This window comes from Melanerpes formicivorus, unplaced genomic scaffold (genome assembly GCF_026170545.1).
Source record: "Melanerpes formicivorus ecotype bairdi unplaced genomic scaffold, bMelFor1.0.p_v2 SCAF_96, whole genome shotgun sequence".
NCBI lineage: Eukaryota > Metazoa > Chordata > Aves > Piciformes > Picidae > Melanerpes > Melanerpes formicivorus.
In genome coordinates this window covers 1,341,929-1,355,213 of record NW_027142448.1, presented here as the reverse complement: position 1 = coordinate 1,355,213, position 13,285 = coordinate 1,341,929, and the positions used below count along the sequence as shown (strand labels likewise).

The 13,285-nt window shown below is 50.8% G+C and overlaps 1 protein-coding gene across 1 annotated transcript in view; it reads right to left on the bottom strand.

Annotated features, from left to right (window-relative positions):
* LOC137455344 (C-type lectin domain family 6 member A-like) overlaps positions 1-3,891 on the bottom strand; it is a 16,272-nt gene extending 12,381 nt beyond the window's left edge. Inside the window, exons 1-5 of the mRNA XM_068166069.1 lie at positions 3,823-3,891; positions 2,600-2,695; positions 1,519-1,611; positions 1,064-1,215; positions 730-860 (exon numbers count right to left, since the gene is read on the bottom strand). Coding sequence (XP_068022170.1) covers positions 730-860; positions 1,064-1,215; positions 1,519-1,611; positions 2,600-2,695; positions 3,823-3,859 — 509 coding nt within the window. The 5' untranslated portion in view covers positions 3,860-3,891. The remainder of the gene's footprint in view (positions 1-729; positions 861-1,063; positions 1,216-1,518; positions 1,612-2,599; positions 2,696-3,822) is intronic.
* Positions 3,892-13,285: the final 9,394 nt, after the last annotated feature.

The window sequence follows — 13,285 nt, the reverse complement described above, 5'->3', positions numbered from 1 at the left end:
ACAGGCTGGGGTCAGAGTGGCTGAGAGCTCCCAAACAGAGAGGGACCTGGGGGTGCTGATTGACAGCCACCTGAATATGAGCCAGCAGTGTGCCCAGGTGGCCAAGAAGACCAATGGCATCCTGGCCTGCATCAGGAATAGTGTGGCCAGCAGGAGCAGGGAAGTCATTGTGCCCTGTACTCTGCATTGGTTAGGCCACACCTTGAGTCCTGTGTCCAGTTCTGGGCCCCTCAGTTTAAGAAGGACATTGAGAGACTTGAAGGTGTCCAGAGAAGGGCAACAAGGCTGGGGAGAGGCCTTGAGCACAGCCCTGTGAGGAGAGGCTGAGGGAGCTGGGGTTGTTTAGCCTGGAGAAGAGGAGGCTCAGGGGAGACCTCATTGCCCTCTACAACTACCTGAAGGGAGGTTGTAGCCAGGAAGGGGTTGGTCTCTTCTCCCAGGCAAGCAGCACCAGAACAAGAGGACACAGTCTCAAGCTGTGCCAGGGGGAGGTTTAGGCTGGAGGTGAGGAGAAAGTTCTTCCCTGAAAGAGTTGTTCACCATTGGAATGTGCTGCCCAGGGAGGTGGTGGAGTCCCCATGCCTGGAGGTGTTGAAGAGGGGATTGGATGTGGCACTTGGTGCCATGGTCTAGTCATGAGGTCTGTGGGTGACAGGTTGGACTGGATGATCCTCAAGGTCTCTTCCAACCTTGGTGATACTGTGGTGCTGTGGTACTGTGAATACTCACGTGTCTGCTGCCTTATATGGAGTCTGGTCCACCCGCAGCCACTGACTATTTTCATAAGCAGTTAAGCCTATGTAGTATTTTGCTTCATAGTCCTTAGTAGATATTCCTTTTGCCACACTGGAGAGGAACTCCTGGAAAAAAACCATGATGTCTATGAGGGGCAGGACTGAGCAGAGGGAGGCAGGAGGAATGCCCAACAGGTGGGGCTGGGGGCAGAAGGGATGCAGAAAAAGGATGTCCCCTCGCTTGCAGCAAAAGCAGGGGCTCTGAGTCCCCTCCAAGGCAGGGCTCTGTGTCTCTGCCTGCTGTGTCCTTCCCTCAGCCCTGCACATACCTGCTCTGCTTTGCTGTTGATCACCACCAGGTGGGCACCCATCCCGGTGCAGTTCTGCTCGCTCTCAGCCCAGGACATCTTATCAGAGGATAGATAATAGCACTTCTCTTGAAAGGGTCTCCAGCCATCTGGGCAGCACGTCCACTTCTCCCCTGTGGACGAGGAAAAAGATACATTCCTGCTTTTCAACAAGATGCTCTCTCTCTTCCATCTCTGTGAGCTCAGTGCAGAGTCCCAGGGTTTAGGGTGATGAGGGGACTGGAGAATCTCTCTGGTGAGGAGAGGCTGAGAGACGTGGGACTCTAAGTAATACAGCATTTTCTTCCCTCAGTCCTCCAGCTTCCTTCAAACAACCCAGCTCTATCTGACACTCCAGCCTCAAGGGCTGACTGGCACAAGAATGAATTTTTGGTGAGGTTCTTAGTGTTGTTTATAAGAGTCTTATCATCACTCACTGTTTCCTGCAGATGCACTGGGAACACAGCACCACTCTGGAGCATTCTGGAGCAGAGTCTGGCACTGGCCATAGTTTCCATGAAGGAAAACCACTGGGAAGAGAGGAAAGAGAAGGAAAGTGCTAATGTCACCCTTTTCTCCTCCTTCAAGGGCAACCTGTGCTATCCACCACCCTCTGGCTGAGAACCCCCTGAGAGACTGACACATTAGCAAGCTCTGAAATGTGCATTGATCAAGAAGATGAGAAACAGCAGGCCACTTCTCCCCCTTGTCCATTCCTCCTTTGAAGAGGCATTGATCAGGTGAGCTCTTCTCACCTATTTTGGCTGAGAGACTGATTTTCCCAGCTGACATCCTTTGAGGATGGGGTCAGGAAAGGGTCAAAAAAGTCCTGGGATAAGCTTTCTAAAGGTGGGATGTTAATGTTACATTCACTCAGTCTTCCCAGGTATGGCAGATTTAGAGCAGCACTTTTACCAGGAAGGGGTAGAACTGCTGAGTGCTGAGGCCTCACTCAAGGGAGTTAAGCAGCAGCACAGAAGAGTGGTTCAGGACAGTACAAGCACAGGATTTCTGTTGCAGTCAGTGCAGGCAGTGTGGGTGGGATGCATCTGAGGCATTTTGATGAATTCTGCTCCCAGCCTGCTAAAATATGGATGGCCTGGCCCGAGTATTTCCAAGGACATCACTCTGGCTCCTTGGCTGCACCACTATTACATGCAGCACTGAGAGACCAGGTTGGGAGAGCCAACATCCAAACAGCCAGACCTTGAGGAACCTACTCAGATGCCCTCTAACACCAGAGAGACTTCTCAGCTCTTGGTGAGAGGGGAGAAACTGGCTGGTGACTTCCTGGACTGGCTTTATTCAGCCAGATGGGAAATGGAGAGGACAAGTGAGAAGGCCCTGTCAGGGGATGAACCTTAGCTGTGGAAGGAACCCTGCTAAGAGGGCAGAGGCAGGAGAGGGACAGCAGAAATGGCTGTTTGAGTGAAGGACATTTGCATGCTGGCAGAGAGAGAAGCACAGTAGAAAACTGCTCCTTTCACCACAGGGGAATTAAAGGACCCTGCAACCCACCAAGGCAGATGGTTACAAAGGCAGTTTTGATGGCAAGGACAAAACCAAGGAAGAACCAGGGGGTCAGCCAGGACCAGCTCCTCTCTTCTGTTGGGCCTGAAAAACACAAGGCAAGAGTAGGAATCCCCCAGCCCACAGCTGGGGGTACCTGTACCCCTGCAACCTCCTGGGACCCATTTTCCAAGGACTGGGGAGCCCAACAGATGCTGTAACCAGGTCCTGCTGCTCATCATTAGAAGTGGGTCATACCACAGGGTAGGACAAGAGAAGGGCTGCCCTGGCATTGCTCTTTTGTTTCACTTTTTATCACAAGCCCTGGCTGTACTCTTCCTAAACCACACTCTTTCTTTCTTCATCCTGTCACGCCCATTTTCTCCTCAACACATCTTCCTTGTCCTCAGACCTCCCTCTTTGCCTCTCTTTAGAGCCTCTTTCTTTCAGTTAGCTTTATTTTGGCTCTAACCCCCAAGCCCTTTTATGTGACAGGATATGGTCACTCAAAGGAATGGTTGTCCAGATCAGTGTTTCAGAGGCAGGCACATACAGGCTCCCACACAGAGAATGGGCACTCTGAAGCTCTTGGAAGAGCCCTCTCTTGGTTCTCCTTTGAGACAGCAGAGATAGTATCATAGTATCACAGTATCAGTCAGAGTTGGAAGGGACCACAAGGATCATCTAGTTCCAACCCCCCTGCCATGGGCAGGGACACCCCACACTACATCAGCCTGGCCACAGCCTCATCCAGCCTGGCCTTAAACACCTCCAGGGACAACCCATTCCAGGGCTTCATCACTCTCATGGGGAAGAACTTCCTCCTCACCTCCAGCCTCAATCTCCCACCTCCAGCTTCATTCCATTCCCCCTAGTCCTATCACTCCCTGATAGGAGCAGTGACTTCTGCTCAGCTTGGTGCCGATTGCTTTGGCTGGTTTATGGCAGCAGGATAGCACTCCTCAGCCCCATCATTTACAGCAAAGACACTGAAGGGGGTAGCACACCACAGTCTGCCTGGACTTTCATTCACCCTGACTCTGGGAAACAGGTCCTGCTCCTAGCCCAGGCACTCCCTAGTTCCCTCATCTGCTGCTTTGATCTTGTCCTAAGCCCTTTCCCCTGGTATGAGGCCAGCCACTGTATAATGATCGTTGTCTACCCCAACCCTGAACTTCCCCTCACCTCCCACTTCTTTTAAGAGAGGACAGAAACAAAGGGTTTGTGGTTACCTGCAGCTCCATGCCTGACTGTCCCTCGGCAGCTCATTATCTCTGCTACCGTATCACTCTTCTCCAAGAATTCACATTTCCACTGTGGCCACAAGTGCAGCCTTCCTGCTGCACAGCAGGCTGCACTAGGACAATTCCCTCCCTAATGAGGAGCCTCTACAGTCTCCAAGGAAGCTGTGTCTTGGGTGTTGCCCACAGCACATGGAGATGGGGAAATTTTTAGCATTTCCCTGCCAGAACATTTCACAAGATGTTTGTTGCAACACAGAAAGTCATAGAGGCAAAAGAAAACAGAGGAAGAGGAGCATCATTCCAGGTCAGACCACCTCCCTTTGCACATACTCATGCAGCTTCCCAGGACACTCCACTGCTCTTACCTCTCTGGTGTTTGTTCTCATGGCAACAGGATGCTCCAGGGTGGAGTCACCACCCCTGGAGGTACTCAAAAACATGTAGACATGGCACTTTGGGACATGGCTCAATGGACATGGTGGTGTTGGATTGGCAGCTGTGCTTGGTGATCTTAGAGCTGTCTTTTCCAGCCTCTCGTGGTGAGTACATGGATGGGGCACTTGGTGCCATGGTTTAGTTGATTAGATGGTGCTGGGTGATAGGTTGGACTTGATGATCTCAAAGGTCTTTTCCAACCTGGTTAATTCTCTTCTCTTCTCTTCTCTTCTCTTCTCTTCTCTTCTCTTCTCTTCTCTTCTCTTCTCTTCTCTTCTCTTCTCTTCTCTTCTCTTCTCTTCTCTTCTCTTCTCTTCTCTTCTCTTCTCTTCTCTTCTCTTCTCTTCTCTTCTCTTCTCTTCTCTTCTCTTCTCTTCTCTTCTCTTCTCTTCCCTTCTCTTCTCTTCCCTTCCCTTCCCTTCCCTTCCCTTCCCTTCCCTTCCCTTCCCTTCCCTTCCCTTCCCTTCCCTTCCCTTCCCTTCCCTTCCCTTCCCTTCCCTTCCCTTCCCTTCCCTTCCCTTCCCTTCCCTTCCCTTCCCTTCCCTTCCCTTCCCTTCCCTTCCCTTCCCTTCCCTTCCCTTCCTCCCTTCCCCTTCCCTTCCCTTCCCTTCCCTTCCCTTCCCTTCCTTCCCTTCCCTTCCCTTCCCTTCCCCTTCCCTTCATTTGCTGGAAAAGTACCAAACCCACTCAGAACATCCTGCAAAAGGGAGTCAAAAAATGGCAGGAAGGTTTTCTGTGCCCAAGTCTGGGCAAGTCCCCATGTGAAGCCTGAGCCCAGTCACACAATGCATGAAAAAGAACTTGTCAACACTGGCTTCAATTAATTATTCAGGAGCAGAGGATAAAGCTTTGAATGAAGAGCTGCACATGAGCTGTCATTATGGAGCTGGAGGTCACAGGGGATCGCTGGATGGTGCGAGAATCCCAGATCCTCAAGTTTTACTTGGTCATTGCAAAAAGGTACAACCATGTGTGATGGCTCCAGCACTGCTCAAGGGGACTTGGTTCAAAACCTGAAGGATAATGTATCCCTAAGGATAAAAGGGCTGGGGTCAGAGTGGCTGAGAGCTGCCAAACAGAGAGGGACCTGGGGGTGCTGATTGACAGCCGCCTAAACATGAGCCAGCAGTGTGCCCAGGTAGCCAAGAAGGCCAAGGGCATCCTGGCCTGCATCAGGAACTGTGTGGCCAGCAGGAGCAGGGAAGTCATTGTGCCCTGTGCTCTGCATTGGTTAGGCCACACCTTGAGTCCTGTGTCCAGTTCTGGGCCCCTCAGTTTAGGAAGGACATTGAGAGACTTGAAGGTGTCCAGAGAAGGGCAACAAGGCTGGGGAGAGGCCTTGAGCACAGCCCTGTGAGGAGAGGCTGAGGGAGCTGGGGTTGCTTAGCCTGGAGAAGAGGAGGCTCAGGGGAGACCTCATTGCTCTCTACAACTACCTGAAGGGAGGTTGTAGCTGAGTGGGAGTTGGTCTCTTCTCTCAGGCCACCAGCACCAGAACAAGAGGACACAGTCTCAAGCTGCACCAGGGGAGGTTTAGACTCAAGGTGAGGAGACAGTGCTTCACAGAGAGAGTCATTGGCCATTGGAATGTGCTGCCCAGGGAGGTGGTGGAGTTCCCATCCCTGGAGGTGTTCAAGAGGGGATTGGATGTGGCACTTGGTGCCATGGTCTAGTCATGAGGTCTGTGGTGACAGGTTGGACTCGATGATCTTTGAGGTCTCTTCCAACCTCGGTGATTCTGTGATACTGATACTGGAGAAATGCCCACTGGATCTCATTGCACTCTGAATGGACTGGGGTGGGTGTGCAGCCTTTGCTCTCCCATGTTGCATCATCTGGTTTCTGCCTGTGAAGAGGCATGCACAGATGCCCTGAGTAAGGAATGGAATAGTCAGCACAGTAGCACAAGCCTATCAGTTGAAGTCCCCAAAAAGCAGGGCACAAACTTGGTTGCAAATGAGGACAAGCCTAAGTTTTATGTAGGAAACTTCCCCTGAGCACATTTTTTCATACACACAGCCTGCATGCAGAGTTGTATCCCCCCACAGCTCTGTTGCATTGGTCCATGTCTGTGTGTGCTGATAGTGCTGTCGAAGGCATGAGCACCAGCTGCTGGGTCCACAGCACAGCCAGGGGTTCTCCAGCGGTGTTTGAGGAAGTTCCTAGCTGTCATGCTGGAGAATAGAACTGAGTTGCACCACAGAAGAGCAGGAATGAGACTGCTTTGTATTTGTTCTGCCTGTAGAGATACTTGCTTTTGCACCTGTGAAGGGACTTTGATCAGCATAGAGAGTCCAGAGAAGGACAATGAAGCTGGTGAAGGACTTGGAGAGCAGATGTTGTGAGGAGTGGCTGAAGGAACTGGGGGTTGTTTAGTCTGGAGAAAAGAAGGCTGAGGGGAGAACTTCTTGCTCTCGACAACTCCCTGAAAGGAGGCCATGAAAATGGTCAGGGGTTGAAATACCTCTGCTACAAAGACAGAGCTGGGGTTGTTCAGCCTGGAGAAGGCTCTGGGGAGGACCTGATAGCAGCCTTCCTGTACCTGAAGGGGGCCCACAGAAGGATGGAGAGAGACTGTTTACAAAGCCCTGCAGTGATAGGATGAGGGGCAATGGCTTTAAACTGGAGAAGAGCAGATTTAGGAGCAAGTTCTTTACCATAAGGGTGGTAGAACACTGGAACAGGTTGCCCAGGGAGGTATTTGGGGGCCCCATCCCTGGAGGTATTCAAGGTGAGGTTCGAGAGAGCTTTGGACAACCTGACCTAGTTGAGGATGCCCCCTGCTTACTGCACAGGGGGTTGGACTGGGATGACCTTTGGAGGGTCTTTTCAGCCCAGGCCATTCTATGATTCTATGGTTCTATGACTATGAGGTTGTAGTGAGGTGGGTGTTAGTCTCTTCTCCCTAGTGACAAGTGATAGGATGAGAGGAAATGGCCTTAAGTTGCACCAGGGGAGGTTTAGGCTGGATAGCAGAAGCGGCTTGTTGACTGAAAGGATCCTCAAACAGCAGACCAGGCTCCCCAGGGAGGTGGCTGAATCCCTAGAGGTGCCTTGAAAAAGCAGAGATGTGGTGCTGAAAGGCATGGTTTAGCACCAGCCTTGGTAAAGTTACATAGAGGTTGGATGCAATGATCTTAAAGGTCTTTAATGATTCTAGAGAGGGTGCAAAAGTGTCAGAAGGAAAGTGTGCTCAGTTGATGTGGTTGTGTGCTCAGTTGTTGTGTGTGTTCTAATCAGGATTGATCCATGCAGTTTATGGGTTTTGCTCATGATGTGATTCACTGATGAAACATGACTTGTCTGTTCAGGAGCAGTATCAGCAATCCAACAAAGCACAGTCCCAGACACAAAATATTAACAAGTACCTACAAAATGCCTAAATGCCATATGATGTAACTACTTCCTAAAAGCTCTAGCCCCCTCACACATGTGCATTCACGTGGTTACTTTTGCAACCCCCTTCTCCCACTGCTGCTACAGGAAGTGCAGGCTGCAAGAGCACATCCTCTTTGCTGGCAGCAGGAGTTCCCCTGCTCTCACAGGCTGGAGGTGCAGTGTTGTGAGCATCCATGCCACTTCCTACAGTCTGCTGACCCACAGGCCAGTGAGGAAGCACAGGGCCACATATGCACACTGGAGTTATGGCTCAGAACACAGAATCATAGAATTGGTTTGGTTGGAAAGGCCTCTAAGATCATGGATCCAACCATTGGCCTGACATCACCATGGGCACTGAGCCATGTCTACATGTTCTTGAACACCTCCAGGGATGGTGTCCATCTGGGAACCATTGTAAATAGATTTTTTTTAATGGTAGTAACTTATTTTCTCTTTCCTGCTTGATAAACACCAGCAGCATGCTTGGGGAGAGCACACATCCCAGTCTCCAGGCTGGTGACACATGGGTGTGATGGGTGACCACTGGATGGATACAGAACTGCCTTGATGGCTGCACCCAAAGAGTGGCTGTCAATGGCTCCATGTCCCAGGGGAGGCCAGGGACAAGCAGAGTCCCTCAGGGATCAGTCCTGGGACCAGGCTTGTTCAACATCTTTGTGGGTACCAGGGACAGTGGCATTGAGTGCACCCTCAGCAGATTTGCTGATGACACCAAGCTGTGTGGTGCAGCAGACAGCTGGAGGGAAGGGATCCATCCAGAGGGAGCTGGGCAGGCTGGAGAGGTGGGCACAAGCCAACCTCAGGAGGTTCAACAAGACCAAGGGCAGGGTCCTGCAGCTGGGTGGAGGCAATCCCAGGCACAAATGCAGGCTGGGCAGGGACTGGCTGGAAAGCAGCCCTGAGGAGAGAGCCTTGGGGGTGCTGGGGGAGGAGAAGCTCACCAGGAGCACTCAGTGTGCACTTGCAGCCCAGAAAGCCAATCAGATCCTGGGCTGCAGCAGGAGAAGTGTGGCCAGCAGGGCAAGGGAGGTGATTCTCCCCCTCTGCTCAGCTCTGCTGAGACCCCACCTGGAGTACTGCCTCCAGTTCTGGAGCCCCTATTGCAAGAGGGATGTGGAGGTGCTGGAAGGTGTCCAGAGAAGGGCCAGGAGGATGAGCAGAGGGCTGGAGCACCTCTCCTGTGAGGACAGACTGAAGGAGTTGGGGCTGTTCAGTCTGGAGAAGAGAAGGCTCCCAGGTGACCTCATTGTGGCCTTCCAGTATCTGAAGGGGGCTCCAGGAAGGCTGGGGAGGGACTGCTCAGGATCTCAGGGAGTGATAGGACTAGGGGGAATGGAATGAAGCTGGAGGTGGGGAGATTGAGGCTGGAGGTGAGGAGGAAGTTCTTCCCCATGAGAGTGGTGAAGCCCTGGAATGGGTTGTCCAGGGGGGTGGTTGGGGCTCTGTCCCTGGAGGTGTTTAAGGCCAGGCTGGATGAGGCTGTGGCCAGGCTGATGTAGTGTGGGGTGTCCCTGCCCATGGCAGGGGGGCTGGAACTGGATGATCCTTGTGGTCCCTTCCAACCCTGACTGATACTGTGATACTGTGATACGATGATACATCGATGACCTCAGTTTTCCTGGACATCCTTCTGCAGTTCTGTAAGTAAAGAGTCTCAGCTGTCTTCTACCTGCACCAGCCATTGAGATCTTCATAAGTGAGCCCTGCAGTACAGAAAAGAGCCAACATGCATGGCATGGATACAGGCCAGATCAATGGGACATGAGCTCAGGAAAAGATGGCAGTTACATGGTGTCTAAATCACAGAATCAATCACAGAATTGTTTCAGTTGGAAGTGGCCTTTAAGATCATTGAATCCAACCTTCCTCTCAAGACCACCATGTCCTGGAATGCCATGGGTCTTAAAATGTTTTATTTCTGCCCTTTTTTTGCTCACCAGTTTGCCAAAGTCTGAGCAAAAGCAGGCAGAGCAGAATAGGTTATTTCATCCCACCATTCAAAAACAAAAGCCCCAAGAGGAGGGAAAGCCAATAACCAGCCAGAGAGCAGAAATAGCCATGAAAGCTTGAGAAGGATAAGCCAAGAGGTCAAGAAAGAAGCTGGGAGGATGAGTGATCTGGAAAACAGCAATTAACTATAGTCAGAGAAGATTAAACCCCTGAAAGGAAGACACAGACATTTACACCACAGAACAGAAATCCAACAAGGAAATGGAACCTGGGCCATTCTCAGTGGGGTCCTGAGCAGTGACAAGGACAAGATGTTAGACATGTCAGGAGGAATGGCCCTACCCTACCTGGAGCCCCTGGCAGAAGAGCTCCTGGGGACACTCAAGGCTGACCCCCAGGATTTTGAAGTTGAGGATACAGAGGACCTGAGGCCAACTGCACTCCAACTGTAAAAGAGATATTGGCAGCATATGGAGGAGTTGAAGTAGAATAGAATAGAATAGAATAGAATAGAATAGAATAGAATAGAATAGAATAGAATAGAATAGAATAGAATAGAATAGAATAGAAAAGAAAAAAAGAAAATAAAAGAAAATAAAAGAAAATAAAAGAAAATAAAAGAAAAGAAAAGAAAAGGAAAGAAAAGGAAAAGAAAGGAAAAGAAAAGAAAAGAAAAGAAAAGAAAAGAAAAGAAAAGAAAAGAAAAGAAAAGAAAAGAAAAGAAAAGAAAAGAAAAGAAAAGAAAAGAAAAGAAAAGAAAAGAAAAGAAAAGAAAAGAAAAGAAAAGAAAAGAAAAGAAAAGAAAAGAAAAGAAAAGAAAAGAAAAGAAAAGAAAAGAAAAGAAAAGAAAAGAAAAGAAAAGAAAAGAAAAGAAAAGAAAAGACAAGACCAGGTTGGAAGAGACCTTCAAGATCATGGTGTTCAACCTATCCCCCAACACCACCTAATCAACTAACCCATGGCACCAAGCACGCAATCAAGTCTCCTCCTGAACACCTCCACGGATGGTGACTCCACCACCTCCCCAGGCAGCACATTCCAATGGGCAATCACTCTCTCTGTGTAGAACTTCTTCCTAACATCCAGCCTAAACCTCCCCTGGCACAGCCTGAGACTGTGTCCTCTTGTTCTGGTGCTGGCTGCCTGGGAGAAGAGACCAACCTCTGCCTGTCTACAACCCCCCTTCAGGTAGTTGTAGAGAGCAAGAAGGTCTCCCCTGTGTCTCCTCTTCTCCAGGCTGAGCAACCCCAGCTCCCTCAGCCTCTCCTCACAGGGCTGTGTTCCAAACCCCTCACCAACTTTGTTGCCCTTCTCTGGACACCTTCCAGCATCTCAACCTCCTTCCTAAACTGAGGAGCCCAGAACTGGACACAGGACTCAAGGTGTGGCCTAACCAGTGCAGTGTACAGGGGCAGAATGACCTCCCTGCTCCTGCTGGCCACACTGTTCCTGATGCAGGCCAGGATGCCATTGGCCCTCTTGGCTGCCTGGGCACACTGCAGGCTCATGTTCAGCCTACCATCAGCCAGCACCCCCAGGTCCCTCTCTACCTGGTTGCTCTCAGCCACTCTGACCCCAGCCTGTAGCACTGCCTGGGGTTGCTGTGGCCAATGTTCAGAACCTGGCACTTGGATGTGTTCAATCTCCTGCCCTTGGCCTCTGCCCATCTGCCCAGCCTGTCCAGGTCCCTCTGCAAGACTGCCAGTTGTGAGCTGGTGTCCTGGGTTAACAGCCTGCTCTCACAAGCCCCTCTCCCCCCACGCAGATGGGAGGGAAAGTAACATAAACCCCCTCTCTGTTGAGATAAGGGATTTAATGAAAGGTGCAGCAAAAAGCAGAAGCAGAAGCCAAAGCCAGCAACACCAACACCCCCGGACCTGGAGCCAGCCCAGTGGAAAGGACACATGCCCCCAGCCTGGAAACTGAGGGCATCAACCAGAGAGGAAGCCTCTCCTGTTGCAAGCTGAACTTCAAGCCCCATGATACTTTGCTCCAGCCAGCACTTTCATTTTGAAGCTGGTATTACAGCAGCATGGTATTGAATATCAGCAGCAGGTTGTACTCAGCCCACGACACAGGTGTATGAAATCAGTCTGCAGAGGTGTGAAACAGCCAGCTGGCTTTAGATAACGCTGAGAGGAAGAAGCAGTCAGTGCTCTGTCTCTAGGCTGACTCATGGATGGTGGTGAACACTCTGGGGAGGTGGCTATAGCAGTTGAAGCAAAGCAACTGGCAGTGCAGAAGTGAGCCCATCTGGGCAGGTGAGCTGTGGCAAGATGTGGCTGCTCAGGTACAGAACCTGATGGTGGTGACAGTACGGCACGTGTGTGCCCCTATGCCTAACATTCCAGGCACTGGAGAATGTCAGAGAACTATAGAATCACCAAGGTTGGGAAAGACCTCAAAGATCATCAAGTCCAAGCTGTCACCACAGACCTCATGACTAGACCATGGCACCAAGTGCCACATCCAATCCCCTCTTGAACACCTCCAGGGATGGGGACTCCACCACCTCCCTGGGCAGCACATTCCAATGGCTAACAACTCTCTCTGGGAAGAACTTTCTCCTCACCTCCAGCCTAAACTTCCCCTGGCACAGCTTGAGACTGTGTCCTCTTGTTCTGGTGCTGGTTGCCTGGGAGAAGAGACCAACCCCTTCCTGGCTACGACCTCCCTTCAGGTAGTTGTAGAGCAATGAGGTCTCCCCTGAGCTAAACCTGTCAAAAGAATGAGCAGGTGGCTCAAGCTGCCAAGACTGAAGTAGCTCAGGTGGATTTGGACTGCAACAGAAGAGTTAAATACTTACAGCTTGGTGGGCACATGGCACCTCAGGTCATTGAGGAAAAGATGCAACATGCTTGAGCTTGAGGGCTGGCCTTAACCATGGAGACTGTTGCACAGGTAACCCATGAATGTGAAACACCTGCTGCAGTCAAGCAGCTGAAATGCAAGCATGGGGAAGCCTGGCAGGCTGACCACAGCACACTGCCACACACTCACCATGGCAAGTGCCATGAGCTCACCATGGTGGAAGCAATCACTGAATAACTGCAGACATAGCCATTGGGCTTTGGGCAACCTGATCTAGTTGAGGATGCTCCTGCTCACTGCAGATGGGGTTGGACTAGATGACCTGTGGAGGTCCTTTCCAACCCAGACCATTCTATGGTAAAGACCCCAGAGTGCACACAAAGGATCTATTAGGGAAGGCAGTTTTGGTTAGTCCTGCTTCAGGCAAAAGCAAAGTTATCTATGGGGTTGCTTTTGCTTAAGGACTTTGGTGCACCTGGTAGATGATGTGGGAGGATGGAGAAGTCTGATGTGTAGCTCAAGGAGATTTTGTTTGGGGTAAGAACTTGGTTTATGTGTTACTACATTAGTATTATCGTTACTCCTGCTGTTTCTTCTCTCTTGGTGCTGTTCTGCTGAGCTCTGCTTAGCTCAGCTCACAGGGTTTGGCCTTTTTTGTTTGCTGATTTTTTTTCCCCCTCATGATTCTCCTTCCCATCCAATGGGGTGGGGGTGGCAGGTCAGTGAGCAAGCAGGTGTGTGGAGCTCACTTTCTGACTGGGGCACCATTGTGTGGTTCTTTGATTACACAAAACACCCACAGCTTAGAGAAGGGAAGCGAGAGAGACGCAGCACAGAGCCTTCTTCATTGGTC